Source organism: Myotis brandtii, unplaced genomic scaffold (genome assembly GCF_000412655.1).
Source record: "Myotis brandtii unplaced genomic scaffold, ASM41265v1 scaffold3257, whole genome shotgun sequence".
NCBI classification, from domain to species: domain Eukaryota; kingdom Metazoa; phylum Chordata; class Mammalia; order Chiroptera; family Vespertilionidae; genus Myotis; species Myotis brandtii.
In genome coordinates, this window is record NW_005362514.1 from 17,818 (window position 1) to 40,317 (window position 22,500).

The following is a 22,500-nucleotide window of genomic DNA, read 5'->3' on the forward strand; positions in this document are numbered from 1 at the left end:
GCCCTGCTCTGAGCCCAACCAGGGGCTGCACCTGGGGATTGGGCCTGCCCTCTGCCACCCGGGAGCGGGCCTAAGCCAGCAGGTCGTTATCTCCCGAGGGGTCCCAGACTGCGAGAGGGCACAGGCCGGGCTGAGGGACCCTCCCCTCCCCCCCGAGTGCACAAATTTTTGTGCACCGTGCCTCTAGTCCTATATAATAAAAGCCCAGTGACCAAAATGGCAGAACAACCAGAACAACCAGAGACCAGAACGGCCCTGCCTTCCCCCACCCCCCAGCAAGTGGTTAGGGGCAATCAGGCAGGCAGGCAAGTGGAAGTGGTTAGGAGTGATCAGGCAGGCAGGCGAGGGGTTAGGGGTGATCAGGCAGGCAGGCACAGGCAGTTAGGGGCGATCAGGCAGGCAGGTAGAGGCGATTAGGGATGATCAGGCAGGAAGGCAAGGTGGTTAGGGGTGATCAGGCAGGCAGGCAGAGTGGTTAGGGGCGATCAGGAAGGCAAGCAGGCAAGCAGTTAGGAGCCAGTGGTCCCAGATTGTGAGAGAGTGCAGGCCGAACTGATGTATCTCCTCTCTCCCCATATGACCCCTTTTCTCCCCCATTGACCTCTTCTGGTCTGCCCCCACCACCCACCCACTGCCCCAGGCCTTCACCCCTTATTGTCAGTGACCATGGGTTAAACATATAAGTTCTTTGGTTGATCTCTCACTTGGGCTGTTTCCAAATCTTAGATATTATAAATTACACTACTATGAACATAGGGGTGCATATGTCCTTTCTGACTGGTGTTTCTGATTTCTTAGGATATATTCCTAAAAATGGGATCACTGGATTAAATGGGAGTTCCATTTTTAATTTTTTGAGGAAATTCCATACTGTTTTCCACAGTGGCTGCACCAGTCTGCATTCCCACCAGCAGTGCATGAGGGTTCCCTTTTTTTCCACATCCAAACCAACACTTGTCACTTGTTGATTTGTTGATGATAGCCATACTACCCAAAGCAATATATATATTTAATTCAATCCCTATTAAAATACCAACAGCATATTTCACAGATCTAAATAAATACTCAAAAAATTTATATGGAACCAAAAAAGACCCTGAATAGCCACAGCAATATTGAGAAAGAAAAACAAAGTTGGAGGATTCACAATACCAGATATCAAGTTATACTACAAAAACCACTGTATTCAAAACAGCCTGGTACTGGCACAAGAACAGGCATGTAGATCGATGGAACAGAACAGAGAAACTAGAAATCGACCCAAGCCATTATACTCAATTAATATTTGAAAAAGGAGGTAAGAGCATACAATGCAGTAAAGACCGTCTCTTCAATAAAAGGTGGTGGGAAAATTGGACAGGTACATGCAAAAAATAAAAATAAAACTAGACTACCAACTTACATCATACACAAGAATAAACTTCAAATGGATAAAAGACTTAAAAGTAAGATGTGAAACCATAAAAATCTTAGAAGAAACCATAGGCAGCAAAATCTCAGACATCTCTGGTAATAATATGTTTCCCAATACATCTCTGTGGGCAAAGGAAACTAAGGAGGAAATAAACAAATGGAACTACATCAAAATAAAAAGCACCAGCAAAAGAAACCATCAACAAAATGACAACAACTTGCCAAGACCGGTTTGGCTCAGTGGAGAGAGCGTCGGTCTGTGGACTGAAAGGTCCCAGGTTCGATTCCGGTCAAGGGCATGTACCTTGGTTGCGGGCACATCCCCAGTGGGAGGTGTGCAGGAGGCAGCTGGTTGATGTTTCTCTCTCATCAATGTTTCTGACTCTCTATCTCTCTCCCTTTCTCTCTGAAAAAAATCAATAAAAATATATTTAAAAAAACAACAACAAAAAACAAACAAAAAAACAAAATGACAACAGAGCCCACTGCATGGGAGAACATATTTGCCAATGATATATCCAATAAGGGGTTAATTTCCAAAATATACAGGGAACCATACAACTTAACAAAAATCAAATTAAAAAATGAGCAAAGGTCCTAAATAGACACTGCTCCAAAGCAGATATACAAATGGCCAAGAGACATATGAAAAAATGCTCAAAGTCACTAATTGTCCAAGAGATGCATATCAAAATGACAATGAAATATCAGCACCTCACACCTGTCAGAATGGCTACCATCAATGAAACCATGTATATTTAGAGAGGTCTACCTTCAGCTGTCCCAACAAAGGCAACAGAAATGTGATGATGTCATCTTGGACAGTAATGGTATTTGGAAGTGGATTAGATTAGGTCACCAGGGTGGATCCCTAATGAATAGGATTAGGGATTAGTATCCTCATGAAAGAGATCCCAGGGAGCTCCCTTGCTATCCTCCACCTTGTGAGGACATAGCAAGAAGATAGTTATTTCTGAACCAGGAAGCAGGTCTTCACCAGATACCAAATGTGTTGGCATCTCGATCTTGGACTTCTCAGATCCCGGAACTGTGAGAAGTAAATGTTTCATATTAAAGGCTCCCAGTCTATGATTGTTTGTTGTAGCAGCCCAATCATACTAAGATAGTAGCTTATTGAGATAAGCAATTATCCCTGGGTTGCCAAAGTTTAAGAATTAAGTTTATAAGTCAGGTTTCCAGCCCCTTCATTTTATAGTCATTAAGAATTTTTCTTACTTTCTTGTGAGAACATTCAAGTGGTTAAAACTATGTATAATATACTGTATCCTACAATTTAAGTATATAGTTGTAAAATATTTTAAATTTACATACTTTGCTATATTTAAATAAATTAATAACCTTACTTTTTTATACTTCCTAAATTTCCAAAAACTTAAAACACGAAATGTCATGTGGCCTGGCACTAATTATATGTGCAACCACTTCACAAGCTCTCCTTTTATTTTTTTTAAATATATTTTTATTGATTTCAGAGAGGAAGTGAGAGGGAGAAAGAGAGAGAATCATCAATGATGAGAGAGAATCATTGATTGGCTGCCTCCTGCACACCCCCTACTGGGGATTAAGCCCGCAACCCAAGCATGTAACCTTGACCAGAATCGAACCCAGGACCCTTCAGTCCACAGACTGACGCTCTATCCACCAAGCCAAACCGGCTAGGGCCACAAGCTCTCCTTTTATATCCCAACCTATAATCATTCTCCACTCCTTTTCCTAAGTTTTTAATGCGGACACTTATCAGATATAGACTACTAGATTTTAAACTACTTTAAACATTAGCTATAAATATTTAGAATGTGAGTGTTTTCCTAGCTAAATTGTCAGAGGCAAGCAGGGAGGAAGCTAAAGATGAAACAAGAAGATAAAAGTTTGGGAAATAAATCCTCATAGTAATCTGCATATGAAGTATGGTATTAAGTATACTGTTGCTATGGTTATGTAAATAAGATTAATTGACAGTACCTCTCACATATTTCTGCCTTGCCTCATTCCATTCTCTGTATTCCAAGATTATTAAAATTGTTAGGCTGCTTTTAATCATAAATACCACAATAGACATTATGAGTATTGTTATAATACCTAAATCCAGTTATTTAAATGACTTCAAGAGCATTGTCACAAAAGGAGACTTTCTTACCAAGCACCTTCAATTCCTGCACAGCTTCTTTAGTAAAGTTACCATCTTTAAACAAACAGCGGTACTTTCCACCATCAGATACACTGACATTTTGGATCCTGAGAGTTATGTTGCCCTTTCCAATGTCTTCCTTCAAGATTTCTGTTCTTTCGATGTTATCTAGGCTAGTTTCTCTGTAGTGGTCATTACCCCTTTTGTACAGTTGAAGAGGTTTGGTGAAGGATTTATGGTACCAATATACCTCCATGTGCTCTGCATTTTGTGCTGGGGAGATGTGGCAATGCAGCTTTACTTCTTCACCTACTAGGGCCACCATAGGTCCAACAGGACTATCCACAGTAAATAGTTCTGTAGAGAGAGAAAGACCAATGGTTCAGTGAGTAGATACTGTTCTTGCCCATGAACATAATTAGAATTTTATTTTATAACCCCCCCTTATTTTTGCTTTCAAGACTTTTACTTATGTATCTGAATCTGAGAAGACAAACCATACTTGATGCACCAAATAAAAACTGGGAGGAGAATGGCACCTTGTCAAAATATAATCAACTTCACAGAAGAAATTTCAAATCTGTAGACAAATCCTTGGTTATATCAAAAGAGGTATAAGAAAAAAAGATATTTTTTTCTTATTTTTGTTGTTGTTGCTGTTACAGACAGTATAGAAAAGGAGGAAAGAGAGGAACGGGAGGAGAGAAAAGATATGTAGAAATATAATGACATAGTGGCTAAAAAATTTACTATGATTTTATTTTGATAAATACATAAAACTTTTATTATATAAAATTTGCCATCTTATTTTAACCATTTAGAGTGTATAATAGAGTGGCATTATTATATTTACAATGTCGTATAATTATCACTATGATATACATGAGTATTTCCAATTTTTTAAAATAACTTTAAACAGAAATTATGTGCCCATTAAGCAACAAATCTCCACTTTCCTTACCCAGCCCCTAGTAACTTCTAACCTAGTTTATTTTTCTCAATGAATTTGCCTCTTCTAGACATTCTGTATAAGTGGGGGTCAGACAATATTTGTCCATTTGTGTCTGGTTTATTTCACTTAGCATTTATGTTTTCAAGGTTCATCCATATGGTAGCATGTTTAAATTCCTGTTTTCAATTCTATTGAGTATGTACCTAAGAGTGGGATCTCTGGGTCATATAACAATTATATACTTAATTTTTTGAGGAATTTCTAAATTGTTTGCCCCAGCAGCTGTATGATTTTAGATTCCCACCAGCTATGTATGAGGGTTCAAATTGCTCCACAAACTAGCCAAAACTATTTTCCCCTATTTCTGTTGTTATTATTATAACCATCACAGTAGCTGATTTATAGTCTCTTAATGATTAGTGATACTGAGCTTTCTTCATGTGGTTATTGGCCATTTGTATATCTTCTTTGGAAAAATGTCTATTCTAGTCCTGTGCACATTTTTAAATTGGGATGTTTGTCTTTTTGTTCTTGGAATGTAAATTTTTGTTATACAGGAGTGGACAAAAGTAGATTTACAATTGTAAGTATATGAAACACAGAGTTTATTTTTATATTATTATTTATTAAATATTGTATTATTTTTCATACAAACAATTATAAACCTACTTTTGCCTACCTCATGTATATTCTAGATATTAAATGCTTATCATATATATGACAAAAACTAGAGGGCCGTTGCACGAAATTTATGCACAATGGGGGAGGGTCCCTCAGCCCAACCTGCACCCTCTCGCAATCCAGTACCCCTCAGGGGATGTTGGACTGCCAGTTTCAGGCCTAAACCGGCAGTTGGACATCCATCTCGCAATCTGGGACCACTGGCTCCTAACTGCTCACTTGCCTGCCTGTCTGATCGTCCCTAATCACTCTGAATGCCTGCCTGATCGCTCCTAACCGCTCACCTGCCTGCCTGATTGCCTCTAACCCCTCTGCCTGCCTGCCTGATCTCCCCTAACCACACACTTGTCTGCCTGATCGCTCCTAACCACTTGCCTGTCTGCCTGATTGCCCCTAACTGCCTCTGCCTGCCTGCCTGATCACCCCTAACTACTTGCCTGCCTGTCTGGGATCCCTCATGGACAATCTCTATTGATTTATTCCTTCCTCATATGGCCTAAAATTTCTTCATTCTTTGCATGCATTTTAATTTTTAAAACTGGAAATTTTGAGTATTATAATGTGGCAACTCTGGAAATTAGAGTTTTCCCTTTCCATAGGTCATTGCTGCTTTTTGTATTTTTAATTAATTTTTGAATTAATTTTATTAATTCTACATTCTTATACTGTGTTTCCACTAATTTATTAGCACCTCATGGTCAGCTAATGATCATACAGAGACTCCCTTAATGTCTACCCTCCCCCAAATTTCCCAGTATTTGCAGAGGGGTTCTGTGTGTGTGTGTTAGGACACACTTTCCACAATCAGTTATTTTAAACTTTGCGTTATCCCTCACTTCGTGTGTTATAGAATCTTGGAATCAGCTAGAGATGATAGATGAGGACCTTCTCAGGTCTTCTGCAAGTATGTCCCTCACCCTTGGTATATACATGTTCTAGATTCCATTGATATGTCTGAGCTTTCCAAAGCACTTTAATTCCCAAGGCATTTTATTCTCAAACCTTCCCTCTAAAGCAGCGGCTCTCAACCTGTAGGTCGCGACCCCTTTGCGGGTCGAACGACCCTTTCACAGGGGTCGCCTAAGACCATCGGAAAACACATATATAATTACATATTGTTTTTGTGATTAATCACTATGCTTTAATTATGTTCAATTTGTAACAATAAAAATACATCCTGTATATCAGATATTTACATTACGATTCATAACAGTAGCAAAATTATAGTTATGAAGCAGCAACGAAAATAATTTTATGGTTGGGGGCCACCACATCATGAGGAACTGTATTAAAGGGTTGCTGCATTAGGAAGGTTGAGAACCACTGCTCTAAAGCTTCTTACTTATTCTATTACTTTACTCAATTTTTACCTATTGCCACAGGCAGCATCCATTAAAGTATTTGCTTGTAATCAAACACTAACCTCTCCCTACAAGTAGTTGTTTTAGCATTTGGCACATGCCAATTTTGACAACTTTGAAAGATGAAGGCAAGTCTTTTGAGCCAGTTTTCCAAAGAGGCATTGGACAGATCAAAACTAAAAATTGTAAATTTTTACAAATAAGGTCCACTTTGCTCCTTCTGATCTGATATAGTAACATTGGCTATTATTCTCAAGGCAACTGCTGAACTGGAAGTCAGGAGATAGGATCAGGTTAAGCTAAAAACAAAAATGTTTGTAGAGCTAGAGAGAAACATCAATGTGTGAGAGAGAGAGACATTGATTGGTTACCTCCAGCCCACTCCCTAACCTAGGCCAGGGATCCAACCTGCAACAGAGGTATGTGCTCTTGACTAGAAATTAAACCCACTCAAACCACTGAGAAAAACTGGCCAGGGCAGGTTTTTAACATTGAAGTATCACTTTGTTTATCTACTTAACTGAAGTTTTATTTTCATGCTGTGTTTAATTCTGTATACTACTATTACATTCATAATTCTTGCATAAATTCACATGTTGCAATTTTGTGCTATTTTGCTGTTATTAATCCTCACCCAAGGATATTTTTCCATTGATTTTTAGAGAGAGTGGAAAGGGGGGAGAAGACAAAGAGAGAGAGAAATTTTGATGTTAGAGAGACACATAGTTTGGTTGTGAGGGAAGCCACCCACTGCTGATACTATCATGACAGTGCACCAAGGAACACGGAAGGCCTATGGAACTTGGGTGTTAGCAGGGCTGACGCTAAGCACCTCATCTGTTGAGATAGTGGTGGCTCAAGATTTCAACAGTAGACTAGGAGAAGCAGTGGACTGAATTAGTGAGTTAGAAGATAAGGTAGAAAAACAAGCCCAATCTGAACAGAAACTGGAGAAAAAAATTAAAAAGCAGGAGAGCCTAAGGCAGCTTTGGGACAACACAAAATGAAGTAACATATGTATAATAGGGCTGCCAGAAGGACAAGAAGAGCAGCAAGGATTAGAAAATCTATTTGAAGAAATAATGACAGAAAACTTCCCTGATATGGGGAAGAAAAAAGTTACACAAGGACAAAGTCCCAGCCAAGATGAATCCCAAAAGACCCACACCAAGACATGTCATAATTAGAATGGCAAATCTTAACGACAAAGAGAGGATCTTAAAGGTTGCAAGAGAGAAACAGAGATTTACCTACAAATGATCCCCCATCAGATTATCCAATGATTTCTCAATAGGAACACATCAAGATAGAAGGGAATGGAAGGAAGTATACAATGTGATGCAAAGCAAAGGACTGAATCCAAGAATACTCTATCCAGCAAGACTATCAATCAAAATTGAAGGGGAAATCAGGAGCTTTGCAGACAAAAAAAGGCTAAGGGAGTTTATCACTACCAAGCCAGCAATGCAAGAAATGCTAAAGGGAATGCTGTAAAAAGAAGAAATAGACAGGGAGGAAGGAACACAGGCATAAAGTATAGAAATGGCTGCAAACAAGTACCTATCAATAATAACATTAAACGCAAATGGATTAAATGCTTCAATCAAAAGACATTGAGTGACTGAATGGATAAGAAAAAATGACCCATATATATGCTGTGTATAGGAAAGCCACCTCAGAACAAGGAACTCACACAGACTGAAAGTGAAGGGATGGAAAAATATCTATCAGGCAAATGGAAATGAAAAAAAAAAAGCTGGGGTAGCAATACTTATATCCGACAAAATAGACCTCAAAGTGAAGGCCATAACAAGAGATAAGGAAGGCCACTTCATAATACTAAAGGGATCAATACAACAAGAGGATATAACCCTGATAAACATATATGCACCCAATGCAGGAGCACCCACATACATAAGAAAACTCCTGGAAGACATCAGGGGAGAGATCGACAACAATACAATCATAGTAGGGGACTTTAATACACCACTGACATCACTGGATAAATCTGCTAGACAAAAAATCAGCAAAGAAACAGCAATCCTAAATGACTCACTAGATCAGATGGACTTAATTGACATCTTCAGAACACTTCACCCCAAAGCAACAAAATATACGTTCTTCTCAAGTGCTCATGGGACATCTTCAAAAATAGACCACATATTGGGTCACAAACAAAGTCTCCCCAAATTCAAGAAGATTGAAATCATACCAAGCATCTTCTCAGACCACAAGGGCATAATATTAGAAATAAACTACAATAAAAACAACCCAAAATACTCAAACACTTGGAAGCTGAATAGCATGTTATTAAATATTGATTGGGTTACCAATGACATCAAAGAAGAAATTAAAAACATCCTGGAAACTAATGACAATGAAAACACAACAATCCAAAACCTATGGGACACAATTCTCAGACCACAATGGCATAAAATTAGAAATCAACTACAGTAAAAATAATCACAAAAATTCAAACACTTGGAGGCTGAATAGCATACTATTAAACAATGAGTGGGTTACCAAAGAGGTTGAAGAAGAAATAAAAAACATACTGGAAACAAGCAACAATGAAAACACAACAATCCAAAATCTTTTGGACACAGTGAAAGCAATCTTGAGAGAGAAGTTCATAGCATTACAGGCCTACCTAAAACAAAACAAACAAACAAGAAAAAATGGTAATAAACCATCTAACTACGCAACTTGAAGAATTAGAAAGAGAGCAACAAGAAAAGCCCAGTGTGAGCAGAAGGAAGGAAATAATAAAGGTCAGAGTGGAAATAAATGACATAGAGACCAAACAAAAAACAAAACAAAAAAACACACACAAAAGATCAATGAAACCAAGAGCTGGTTCTTTGAAAGGATAAACAAGATTGATGAACCTCTAGCCAGGCTCACCAAAGAGAAAGGACCCAAATAAACAAAATGAGAAACAAAAGAGGTAAAGTAACAACTGATCCCACAGAAATACAAAGCATCATAAAAACAAAACAAACAAAAAAAAGTATGAACAACTATACTATTTTACATCAGCCTGCCAAAATGTTGTCTAAACAATTCCCGATCACTCGACAACAGGCAAAACAGATTATCAAGGAATATCCCACTTGCATGTTACATCTGCCTCAAGGGCCTAATACAGGAATTGACCCTCAAGGATTAATGGGAGACCATATCTGTCAAATGGATGTAACACACTACTCCTTTTGGATGCTTTGGGGCATTGCATGTCTCTGTAAATACCTTTTCAAAGGGCCTATGGGCCACTGCATCTATAGGAGAAATGGTGAAACAAGTCATTAATCATTGCCTAAATGCTTTTTCCATCATGGGAATTCCAAAAATTAAAATTAATAATGGACCTGCATACACAAACTGTCATTTCCAGCAATTTAAAAAAAAATGGAAAACTCAGTACATTACTGAAATACCATACAATTCCCAAGGACAGGCAATTATAGAATTCCAACATAAATGGCTCGAATCCCAACTTGAAAAACCAAAAAGGGGAATAGTGATGCTGGAGAAATCTCCTGTAGGTAGACTACACCAAGCCTTAATTACCTTAAATTGTTTTACTTGTAATGCTGTTGGCAAGACACCTACGGAATTACACTGGTGTCAGAATAAACCAAAGGAAAATGGTTTGGTTTAATGGAAAGATCCTGAGTCTACTTTATGGAAGGGTCTCGACCGTTTGTTAACCTTTGGTCGAAGATATGCTTGTGTATTTCCAGAAAACTCCTCCAAGCCCATGTGGATTCCTGCAAGGAACATTAAACTTCAACATGGATCTGAGAGAGGAACTGACCAGACTAATGAGGACCTTGCACCTGGAGCCTCACCCTGTACCTGTGGCTGCAGACAATCGACTACTCCAGCCACAGATAGCAGTAGCCCCAAATAACATGCTGAAGATGAGGAATGGGAGGAGAATGAGACAGACAAGAAACAATCCAGAGATGACCTGGGGAATGGTAAAGAAGCCCTGCCATGCTAGCAGTCATCAGTTGTGGGATGGTGCAGGTTACCCTGGACGAAGCCAGAGAAGGTTGGACCTGATTGTCATTGCCCACCATTTGTCCACCATCTAGAACTCAAATATCATTGCTGTCATGTCACAGGGGACAGTGATTGAGAAGGGGACCCATAAAGCACTAATAGCCCAGAAAGGAGCCTACTACAAACTAGTTCCTTAGATGCCTGGCAGCAATTTAAAAAGGACATGAAAGAACTCAATCCTTTTCAATGAATCTCCCTACATCTGCCTCTTAGCATAACCACTAATGTCTGTCTTAGTCTTATTTTTATATGTTTATTTCTACTCTGCAGATGCAGAATGAAAAGTCTTAAAAGGACTCAAGCCCTACAGTCAGCATACACTTTTCAAGATTTTTTTAAAGAAAACAAAAAGGGGGAGATGGGGAAGCCACCCACTGCTGATACTATCATGAGAGTGCACCAAGAAACACGGAAGGCCGATGGAACTTAGGTGTTAGCAGGACTGATGCTAAGCACCTCATCTATTGAGATAGTGGTGGCTCAAGGTAATTCCCTAACCTAATAATCCTTTTACTGTTTACCAAACTTTACCTTTGATATGCCTGAATGCATTGCTAGAGGGCAAGATGTGTATCTAAAACTGAATAAAAAGCAGACAGGACCCAGTTTCAGAAGTGCCTCTTCAAGAAAGAGGTCTCCACCTGGCCCCCCATGCCTTCTAAATTCATATTTCTTGCGAGTTTGATCTCTCTAAAAATTAATTTTTTAAAAAAGAAACAGGATTGTTTAGTCAACTAGATGTGTCAGGGTAGGAAAATAGTCTGAAAAGGAGAAAAATTTTATTATGATACCTACATTTGTTATTTAAGTGATTATAATGATAAAGATATTCATAATCAAAACTGGAAAAATAGGAGCAACAGGATTTATGAACATTGGAAGGAGAAGGTGTTTTAATTTTGTATATTGATCTCAATGTGTCTAAGGTGAAGATGTCCAGTAGACAATTGTATAGGGGTCTGATTTTAGACCATTACAGATGAAATGATAAAGTCATCAGCTTATGAAAATATGGTAAAGCAGAAAAGTAAATAATATAGCATAGGAAAATAAAAGTGTAGAGTAGTACTCTGTAATATTAATATTTTAGAGGTAAGAAAATGAAAAAGAACCATAAAAAGAAAAAATGGGTGCCAAAATTATCTAATAAATATCCTATATAATAAAGAGGTAATATGAAAATTGACCATCACACTCTCACAAAAGATGGCCACCCCTATGTGGTCACAAGATGGCCACCACAAGATGGCCGGCAGGGGAGGGCAGTTGTGGGAGATCAGGCCAGCAGGGGAGGGGTTAGGGGAAATCAGGCCGGCAGGCAGGCTAGGGAGCCAGCACCCTGGATTGTGAGAGGGATGTCCAACTGCCGGTTTAGGCCCGATCCCACAGGCAGTTGGACATCCCCCAAAGGGTCCAAGATTGGAAAGGATGCAAACTGGGCTGAGGGACACCTTCCCCTCCCCTCCCCAGCCCCCATGACTGAATTTCATGCACTGGGCCTCTAGAAGTATAAAAGCCATTACTGATTTTTGGCTTAAAATCCTTTCAAGCACTGAGATTGTATCTGACTCAATTTTCTCTACATAACTAACTTAATATCTTATTACCTCTAAGGTACAAATTGGAACTGCCAAAATATCTTTCCTTTGTGATTGGTTATACTGGCCATAATTCTTAAATTCAGCTCATTAAATTTTTATATAATATACTAGAGGCCTGCTGCACAAATTTGTGCATGGGTGGGGTCCGAATGGGGGGCGGGGAGGCCAATCAGGGGCCAGGACAGTCAGGGGGATGGAGGGGCTGCGGGAGGTTTGGGGGGCAGATCAGGGCCCCCATCAGGCCGGTTGGCCACCTCAGTGCACGTCTTAGCGACCAGTCATTCCAGTCGTTCCAGTTGTTCCAGTTGTTCTGTTGTTCCAGTTGCTTGGCTTTTATATATATACTAGAGGCCCAGTGCACAAAAATTTGTGCACTCATGGGGGTCCCTCAGCCCGGCCTGTGCCCTCTCGCAGTTGGGGACCCCTCAGGGGATGACCACCTGCTGGCTTAAGCCCGCTCCCCAGGGGATTGGGCCTAAGCTGGCAGTCAGACACCCCTCTGGCAGCCCAGGAGCCCTCAGGGGATGTCCACTTGTCAGCAGGGAGCAGGCCTAAGCTGCAGTCAGACATCCTTAGCACTGCTAAAGAGGCGGGAGAAACTCCCACCACTACCGCTTTACTGGCAGCCATCAGCCTGGCTTGTGGCTGAGCAGAGCTCCCCCTGTGGGAGTGCACTGACCACCAGGGGCCAGCTCCTGCATTGAGCGTCTACCCCTTGGTGGTCAGTGTGTGTCATAGTGACCAGTCATTCCTAGTCGTTCTGCTATTAGGGTCGATTTGCATATTACCCTTTTATTCTATAGGATAGAGGCCTGGTGCATTGGTGGGGACCAGCTGGTTTGCCCTGAAAGGTGTCCCGGATGAGGGTGGGGGTCCTGCTGGGGTGCCTGGCCAGCCTGGGTAAGGGGCTGAGGGCCATTTTCAGGCTGGCCACACCCCCTTCAGGGAGGGGGGTCCTGCTGGGGTGCCTCGCCAGCCTGAGTGAGGGGCTGATGGCTGTTTGCAGGCTGGCCACAGCCCCTTCAGGGTAGGGGTCCCCCTTGGGGTGCCTGGCCAGCCTGAGTGAGGGGCTGATGGCTGTTTGCAGGCTGGCCAAGCCCCCCAGCCACCCAAGCTCCCAGTGGAGGCTGGCTGGAAGCAGGTATCTGGGATTTATTTATTTTCTATAATTGAAACTTTGTTGCCTTGAGTGGAGGCCACAACCAGCCAGGGCAGGCGGGAAGCTTGGCTTTCTCCATCGCTGGGCCAACCAAGCCTCCTGCTTGCTCCAGCTCTATGGCTGCCAGCCGCCATCTTGGTTGGGTTAATTTGCATATAGTCACTCTGATTGGCTGGTGAGCGTGGTTTGGGGGTAGAGGAGGTGCCGTCAATTTGCATGTTTCTCTTTTATTAGATTAGATAGACAGATTATCAAATCTAAAATCACTGATAGAATTTTTTTAAATGTAATATTGTAGTTGAATGCCATGTTGTAGGGTTTATTTCTCTTTCTCTATCTAAAACATTAACATCTTTTTTTTCCAGATATATATATATATTTTTAAATATATTTTTATTGATTTCAGAGAGGAAGGGAGAGGGAGAGAGAGAGATAGAAACATAAGTGATGAGAGAAAATTATTGACCAGCTGCCTCCTGCATGCCCTCACTGGGGATTGAGCCCAAAACCCGAGCATGTGCCCTGACCAGGAATCAAACTGAAACTGCCTGATTCATGGGTCAATGCTCAATCACTGAGGCACACCAGTATTTAAGAGAAAAGGTCTAATTTAATCTCTACATTCTCTAGAAATTCTTCTCTGACATAATAAGTTCAAGCAAAACTTTTCCTTCTTTGATGCTTTGGGTTAAGTTAAAGTAGTGCACTATATTAAATGTATATATGTAGACATGTATACATTTCCCTGTGTTGAATTTTCACTGTATTAAATGAGGGCATTATGTCTAAATGTACTGCTTTTTCTTATACTTTATATTAAGTTCTGTATAAATAAGTACTCAGGGAAGACCTGTTGGCTTGAAAAACTTCACTTACAAATAATAAGCTTGTTCTCACAGCTTTTTTCTACAGTAAAAAAAAAAAAAAAAAAAAAAAAAAAAAGAATAATGGAAGGTGAGTGGTAGAAGGAATGTTTGTCTCCCTGAAGCTTTTAGCACCCTTGCTAAGAAGCACCATTAACTAGGGCTAACAGTAGTTCCTACCTGAACTTGCTGTTCGTATCAGCAGGAAAAATATTATAGAAAAGCATCCAAAGAAAGTGTGAGCAGTAAACTCCATTTTACCTGGAAAAGGAAAAGAAGGAAAATTAATATTTGATTAGAAGAGAGGCTATATTGTATACATTCAGTAATTTATTGATTCATGCTGTCAAGAAATATTTAATAAGCCCATATTTACCAGACACTATGCTATTTATTAAGAAAATAGAAATAATCAAATTATCTGTTCTAGAGAAGAAAATATATTTTAATATACACTTAGATTGTTATATATGAAAATAGTCACGTATACAGTACATAAATAAAGATTAAACTCTATTTGAAAGGTACTTGTGAGATCAAAAACTATCTTCATAGATTTTATTTTTGTATATTATATTCCGTAAGGAAGTTCTGATCCTCTTTCTTATCCAAATAGATGGCAAATCATCATTTGAAACCTCACTTCATCCCCATACCTATTTTAAAGCAAGTATAATTGTTACATTTTTTTCTCAGTATAATATGATAAATAAAAGTTCAGTTTTGATTTTTTAATTTCCACAATTACTTAATTTCTAATCTAGTCAAGTTATTTAACTTCTCTCTATGTTAATTTCTTCAACAGTAAAGTGAATATAATAAACAAAAATTGCTACAAAGTTCTTAAAGTGCTGAACACTGCTGTATGGTGTATATGAAATGTTAAGAGAGTATATTCACACAAAGGAAAAACACTTCTTGTACTTATATGAGATAATAGATATTAACTTACTGTAGTAATCATTTTATAACATATATAAGTGAAATTATTTTGCTGCATGCCTTAAACTTATACAGTACTGTCTGTTAATTATATCTCAGTAAGAGTTGGGAAAAGTGCTGAACACTATTCTATTTTTATAATCATTATTAGAGGCCCAGTGCATGAAATTCATGCATGGGGGTGGGGGGTTCCCCTCAGCCTGGCCTGCACCCTCTCGCAATCCGGGACTGCCGGCTCCTAACTGCTTGCCTGCCTACCAGCTTGATTGCCGCCTAACCGCTCCCCTGCCATCTTAATGGCCCCCAACTGCCCTCCCCTGCCAGCCTCATGGCCCCCAACTTCCCTCCCCTGCAGGCCTCATGGCCCCCAACTGCCCTCCCCTGCTGGCCTGATTGCCCCCAACCGCCTCTGCCTCAGCCCCACCACCATGGCTTTGTCCAAAAGGAAGTCAGACGGTTGGAAGATATCTGATCTTCTGGTCTAATTAGCATATTACCCTTTTATTAGTATAGATTATTGCCACTTTTGGTATTCTTATTATCTATTGTTAATAATATTTTTACCTTTACTAACTTAAAATCCCTTTAAGCACTGAGATTATATCTGACTCAATTTTCTATGCTTAGTGTTTAAAGAATATTTATTGGATTAAAATGACTTATTCATTCATTCATTCAATCACTGCATAATGTAGATCAGGACTTTCCTAGAAATAGAGATAAACAAAACCCTAAAACATAAAACATTCTTTAAAAGAGTATAGTTTTTGCTCCACCTTTAACTTAGCTGTTAACATTACAGGCTCGCCACCTATCCAACTTAATAATTTTTTCCCTTATAAAGAAGAATATAGAGCTGCAAACTAAATTGCACCAAATTAAAACTGCTAATCAACTTGTTAAATGCAAAGGGAATATGTTGCAATCCTGAATTCAATTATTTTTATTTCTTATTTTTACTAGCCCATCTTAAACAAAATAGTTTAATTATTTTTCAAAATTGTATGTAATACATTAAGAGAAAAAGTAAAAGGAGAAATTAGGATAAATATAAAAATCGGAGAAATAAATGGCAGCCATATATAAAGTAAGTTGACACCATTTCTAATGGCAAAGCATTTTCCAGAGAACAATTTACTATTGAAAATAATGAATTACTTTATTCATAGTATACTGGTTTTCAATTACTACATAGCAAATTAAGAAATTACTGGCTTAAAACAGCATACATTTATTATCTTACAGTTCTATAAGTCAGAAATCTAGCAAGCTTGACTGGCTACTCTGCTTAGGGTCTCGCAAAGCTGAAATAAAAGTTTTGACCAGACCCAAGAAAGTCAATAATATTCAAACAGAAAAAACAAAGCAGTTTTGATACATAATAATCAAATTTATGAAAACACCTCAAAAATTTTTAAACAAAAATACAGAAATGACACATTACGAACTGGATAGAAACAATATTTTAAAAATTATATACTTCTCATAAACTGTGGAGGACAGAATTCATTGAAACAACATCTTTAAAAGGCTAACATTTAAAATAAAGAAATGAAATAATTGTCAGCCCAGAATTTTATATCTGATATCATGTAAAATATTCTTCAACATAAAAGAAATAACTAAGAAAAGGAAGAACATGTCTTTCTTTTTGTGTGTGCTGAGAAGCTTAATATCTTGGCTAATTTCAAGTCTACAATACAGTGTAATTAACTATAGTCATTCATCTTAAAGCTGATGATTTGTATCTGTTAACCAACATCTTCCTCTCACCCCCTTTTTTAACCTCAGAGAACCATATACTCTGTTTCTATGAGTTCAACCCTTTTTTCCCCAGATTCTACATATAAGTGAGATTATACAGTATTTGTGTACCTCTGCATGACATATTACTTAGCAAAATGTTCACTTAATTTCATGCATGTTATTACAAATGGCAAGATTTCTTTTCAGAAACCTATAAAGGAAACCTCATTAGGTCATCATCAGATTTTTCAGCAGAAACTAAGAGAGTGTGAAATCAAATATTCAAGTTATTAAAAGAAAGAAATCACCAGCCAAGAATACAACATCCAGAAAAGTTATCCTTTAGATATGAATGAGAAATAAAGGCTTTTTTAGGCATACAGAAGGTGAGGGAATTTACCATCATATGACTGACATTACAAGCGATACGGAAGAATGCTCTTCTACCTGAAATAGACAAAATAATCCAAACTATAAGTAAGATGAGTAACAGACAAAAGCAGGAAATTGCAGACAGATGTATTAAACAGTTAAATATAACATAAAGGTTAATGGAAGTACTAGCATTTTTTAAAGAAAAGAAGACAATAGCTACTGCAATTCAGAAATGAACTCACTGCATAAAAAGGGACAATTTGAGAAAATTAAAACATAAAAGTGAAAGGACTGAACTAGCGCAAGTGAATGAAGATAAGATGCAACCAGATGAAAAAGGACTACTGTACATATAAAACTTACTGCTGCATAAACCTAATTGTAACCACAAAAAATCTAGAACTGAGATACATAACATAAAGAAAGGAAACAGAGGAGAAAAATTATAGGATACCACAAAACTAAAATAACAGACAGAAACACAAGGGAAAAGAAACTATGGAGACACAGAGCTACCAGAAACCAAAAGATAAAATGGCTATAGGAAACCCTCATATATCAATAATCATTACCCTAAATAAAATTAGACTAAATTCACCAATTAAAAGGCATATAGTATGGGATGGATCAAAAAACAAAACCCAACTGTTTACTGCATCCGTGCACAAATTTCACATCTCAGCTGCAAGGACAAACATGGATTCAAAGTGAAGTGACAGAAAATAATATTCCAAGCAAATGACATCCAGAGAAAAGTGGGTGTCGCTGTACTGATAAAATAGATTTCAAGCTAAAACAAAAAAGGTAACAAAAGACAAAGATGAACATTTATAATGATAAAGGGGTACAAAGATATCAAGAGGACATAAGACATCCTATATAAAAGAAGCCAAATATGCAAATTGTTTGACTGGGAGCTCCATCAGAAGTTTGACCACTCACTATGACATGCGCTGACCACCAGAGGGCGGCGCAGGACATGGCAGGCATCAGCGATGCAGCCCTGGCAGTGGGCCGCAATGGAGGCACTGCTGGCCCCAATGAGCCTGACGAAAGTGGGACTACAGCAGGATGGTGGAGCAGGTGAGCAGGTGGCACCAGGCCAAGGTGGGTGCGAGTGGGGCCGATCCCCCCGCCAATAGACCCACAAACTGCGACTGGCGCTGCTGCCTGGCTCCCAGGTGCTGAAGAAAATAGGTGGGAGTTTCCAGCCCCAAACTATCACCCCAAAGATGGTGACCAGTGGTGGTGGCAGGGAGTGGGGCTGCTACCCCGCTCCCAGGCACTGAGGGAGCTGGGCAGAGGGCCTGGCCCTGATCAATCACCCTGCATATGGTGACCAGCGGCCGGTAGGCCCTGATTGCCCAATAGGGGCCAGGCCCCTGGCTGGGATGGGGAACTTGGGGTGGGTGGCGGCGACCAACCTGCTGTGGCACCCAGGGAGGAGGCTGCAACCTCTTGCCGGCTAGCTGGGGTTGGGAGTGATGGGGACGGAGGTGTGGTGAGAATGCGGGGTGCATCCCAGCCCGCAGCATCCAGCTGTGCTCATAGCATCTCTGTGTGGGGACTCGGGCACTGTGACTCAGGCGGAGGGGGGCGCGTGGGGGCACGGGGACCTAGGGGCTGCCTAGGGCCCAGAGGTTAGCTGGGACCTGCCCTTCCACACTAGACGCTCGCGCTTTGATCACCAGCCAGGTCTAGGGACTGTATCTGTGCACAAATTTCATGCACCAGGCCTCTAGTTAATATATATGCACCCAACCTAAGAATACAAAAATGTATAAATCAATTACTAACAGAACTGAAGGGAGAAACTGACAAAAATACAGTTATAATAACAGACCTAAATAACCCATTAACATCAATGAATAGATCATCCAAACAGAAAATCAGTAAGGAAATATTGGCCTTATATGGCACATTAGATGAAATAGACATAATTAATAGCTCTGTGTCTCCATAGTCTCTTTTCCCTTGTGTTCTATCTGTTATTTTGTTTTATGGTATTCTATGATTTTTCCCGGTTTCCTTTTTTTCCTTATGTGCCTTCGTTCTAAACTTTGTCATGATTATCATTTATGCAGGTTTATGCAGCAGTAAGTTTCATATGTGCAGTAGTCTATTTTCATCCCATAACACAGAATGTGCATTCTTTGCTAATGCACATAGAACATTCTCAAGAATAAATTATATGTTGGGATGTAAAATTAGCCTAAACAATTTTAAGATTGAAATCATCCCAAGCATATTCTCCAACCACAAAACTTTGAAATTAGACATCAACTGCAAAAAGAAAGTGGGAAAAACATAAACATATGGATATTAAATACCATGTTACTAACTGACAAGTAAGTAAAAAGAAGAAAGATGAGATCAAAAGATACATAGAGACAACTGAGAATGACAAGATGGCGTATCAAAATTCAGGGGTTAGAGCAAAAGTGGTAATAAGAGGAAAGTCTGGATGGCTTTCTAAGTGGTTAGATCATCAGCCCATAGGCCAAAGGGTCATAGGTTTGATTCCTGGCCCCGGTTGGGAAGCGTTCGGAAGGCAACCAATCGATGTGTCTCTCTCACATCAATGTTTCTCTCTCTCTCTCTGCCTGCTCCTTTCTCTTTTGCACTCTGCCTGAAAATCAATGCAAAAAATATCCTCAGGTGCAAATTAAAAATGTAGGGAAGTTTATATCATTACAGGCCTGCCTCACAAAACAATAAACAACTTAACATTGCAGCTTAAAAGAAGTAGAAAAAAATACAAAGTCCAATGTTAGTACTGTAGAAGGAAAGAAGTAATAAAAATTATTGCAGAATTAAACAAGATAGAGAACAAAAAGATAACAGAAAATATTAGTGCAACAAAGACCTGTCTCTTTGAAAAGATTAATAAAATTGACAAACCACTGAATAGACTCACTAAAGAAAAACAAGGAAAATAATCAAATTCAGAAATGAAAGCGAAGTTACAATGAAAACCACAGAAATACAAAGGACTATACAAGAATACTATAAAAGGTTATATAATGCTACCAAATTCAATAACCTAGAAGAAATGTACAAATTCTTAGTAATATTATATAAATTACTGAATTATGAGAAGTTAGAAAATCTAAATAGAACAATCAACAGTTAAGAAAATTGAAACAGTCATCAAAAAGTAAAAGAACAGGGAGAGGAACCAAGATGGTGGCACAGGTAAATGCCTGAACTTGCTGCCTCCCACAGTCACGTAAAAATTACAACTAAAATACAGAACAACTATCATCCAGAACCATAGGAAAGCTGGCTGAGTGGAAGTACTACAACTAGAGAGGTAAAGAAGAAAGCACATTGAAACTGGTAGGAGGTGCGGAGGCAGGAAACGGGCTGGTCTAGCACGCTGGTGTGCCGCTTTTTTTTTATTGGGAGGGAGTTCCTTTCTGTGGAGGCTGCCCGGAGGAGCAAAGAGTCCCAGCCCCACACCAGACCCCCAGCCCAGGGTTCCGGAGCTGGGAAAAGAAGTCCCTACGGGGCCATAAGAACTATGGACTATAAAAACCAGTGCGGACTGGGACTGAGTGACACACAGGCTGCTGGAGACCCAACTGCTCCTCTTAAAAGGCAGGCACCACTAACTGAATTTACAAGCTCTCGCTTGCTCTGAGCTCCAGTGCTGGTCAAGGCTCTGGGGAACCCAGACACATATGGGGAGAAACTGGACTGTCTGGCATCAGGGCAGGAATGTGGGGGTGGCTTTCTTCCAGACAGAGGTTCTCGCAGCGGTCATTATTCCCATGCTGGGACCTCCCTGGTGTCTACCTATGAACCAGGTCACTGTTTGAATCCCAGTCAGGGCACATGCCCCATTTGCAGGCTCAATCCCCAGGAGGGGAGTGCAGGAGGCAGCCAATCAATGATTCTCTCTCATCATTAATGTTTCTATCTCTCTCTCTCTTCCTTTCTCTGAAATCTATAAAAACATACTTTTTAAAAAAATTGTGAGCTGATGTCTTCATAAAACTTGCTAGTCTATTACAGAATTCTGGCATGCTCTAGACACTTCACAATTGTCTAATTCCTAGTTTCTCCTGTAAAATAAAAGTAACTAATGGTTACAAGAATTTTGTTAGTCAGTTGAGAGAGATTTCCTCAGTTTTGATATCTGATCAACCTCAATTTATCATCTCTCCACCCCTGATTTCCTATCACCCTGCCTTCAATGAGAATCCTGTTAGGTTGGTTTAGCAGAAATTACCTCTACCTTTGATATCTCCTCTTAGAAATTTTCCATCTACTAAGTTCCTCAGCCACCTTCTTGGCTATCTATAAATCCTCATTTATTCTTGTCACATTCAGAGTTGAATTTAATTGCTCTCCCCTGTTGCAATAGTTTTAACATCTTTACAGTAGTCCCTAATAAAATCTTTCTTGCCATTTTAACATGTCAGAATTTTTTTCTTTAATAGTACAGATTTCTAGGCTGGCATTTCTTTCCTTTTAGCACTTGAAAAGTGTATTTTCTTGTGACTAACATGGTTTATGATTCATAATGTGCTGTCATTCAAGTCTGTGTTCCCCTGTTGGTAATATGTTATTTCTCTCTATCTGCTTTCTAGATTTTTTCCTTGTATTTAGTCTTAAGAAGTTTGACTCTGATGTGTATTAATATAAATTTCTTTCAGATTATCATGTTTTGGTTTTATTCAGCTTCTTGAATTTATAGGTTTAAAGCTTTTGTCAAACTTTGAGAATTTTATCTCTGGGTTTTAGATTGAGTAGTTACTATTATTCTGTATTGCAGAATCTTTCTCTGACTGACTTATTTCACTTAGCATAATGCTCTCCAGCTCCATCCATGCTGTTGCAAATGGTAGGAGTTCCCATCCTTTCAGGCCAGACTGAGGGACCTCCCCCCACTGCACAAATGTTTTACAAAACATTATTATCAAGGGAAACTAAGTAAAGGATACATAGGTTATATCTGTAATATTTATTTTTAATATCTTCATGTGAAACTATAATTATCTCAATAAAGATTTTTAAAGACTTTTTTATTTTGTGTGTGTGTGTGTGTGTGTGTGTGTGTGTGTGTGTGTGTGTGTTTGTATGTATGAGAGAAGTTATTCTATTAAATTTAATTAAAACCCTGGCCAGTGTGGCTCACTTGGTTAAGCATTGTCTCATGCAATGAAAGATCACTGGTTCTATTCC

At 39.3% G+C, this 22,500-nt stretch overlaps 1 protein-coding gene across 1 annotated transcript in view; it reads right to left on the reverse strand.

Moving 5' to 3' along the window:
* Window positions 1-22,500, reverse strand: part of LOC102240935 (selection and upkeep of intraepithelial T-cells protein 1-like) — a gene marked incomplete at its 3' end in the record, with an annotated part of 31,715 nt that overhangs the window by 8,074 nt on the left and 1,141 nt on the right. The window contains exons 2-3 of the mRNA XM_014543432.1: window positions 14,428-14,508; window positions 3,572-3,919 (exon numbers count right to left, since the gene is read on the reverse strand). Of these exons, the coding sequence (XP_014398918.1) occupies window positions 3,572-3,919; window positions 14,428-14,503 (424 nt within the window). The remainder of the gene's footprint in view (window positions 1-3,571; window positions 3,920-14,427; window positions 14,509-22,500) is intronic.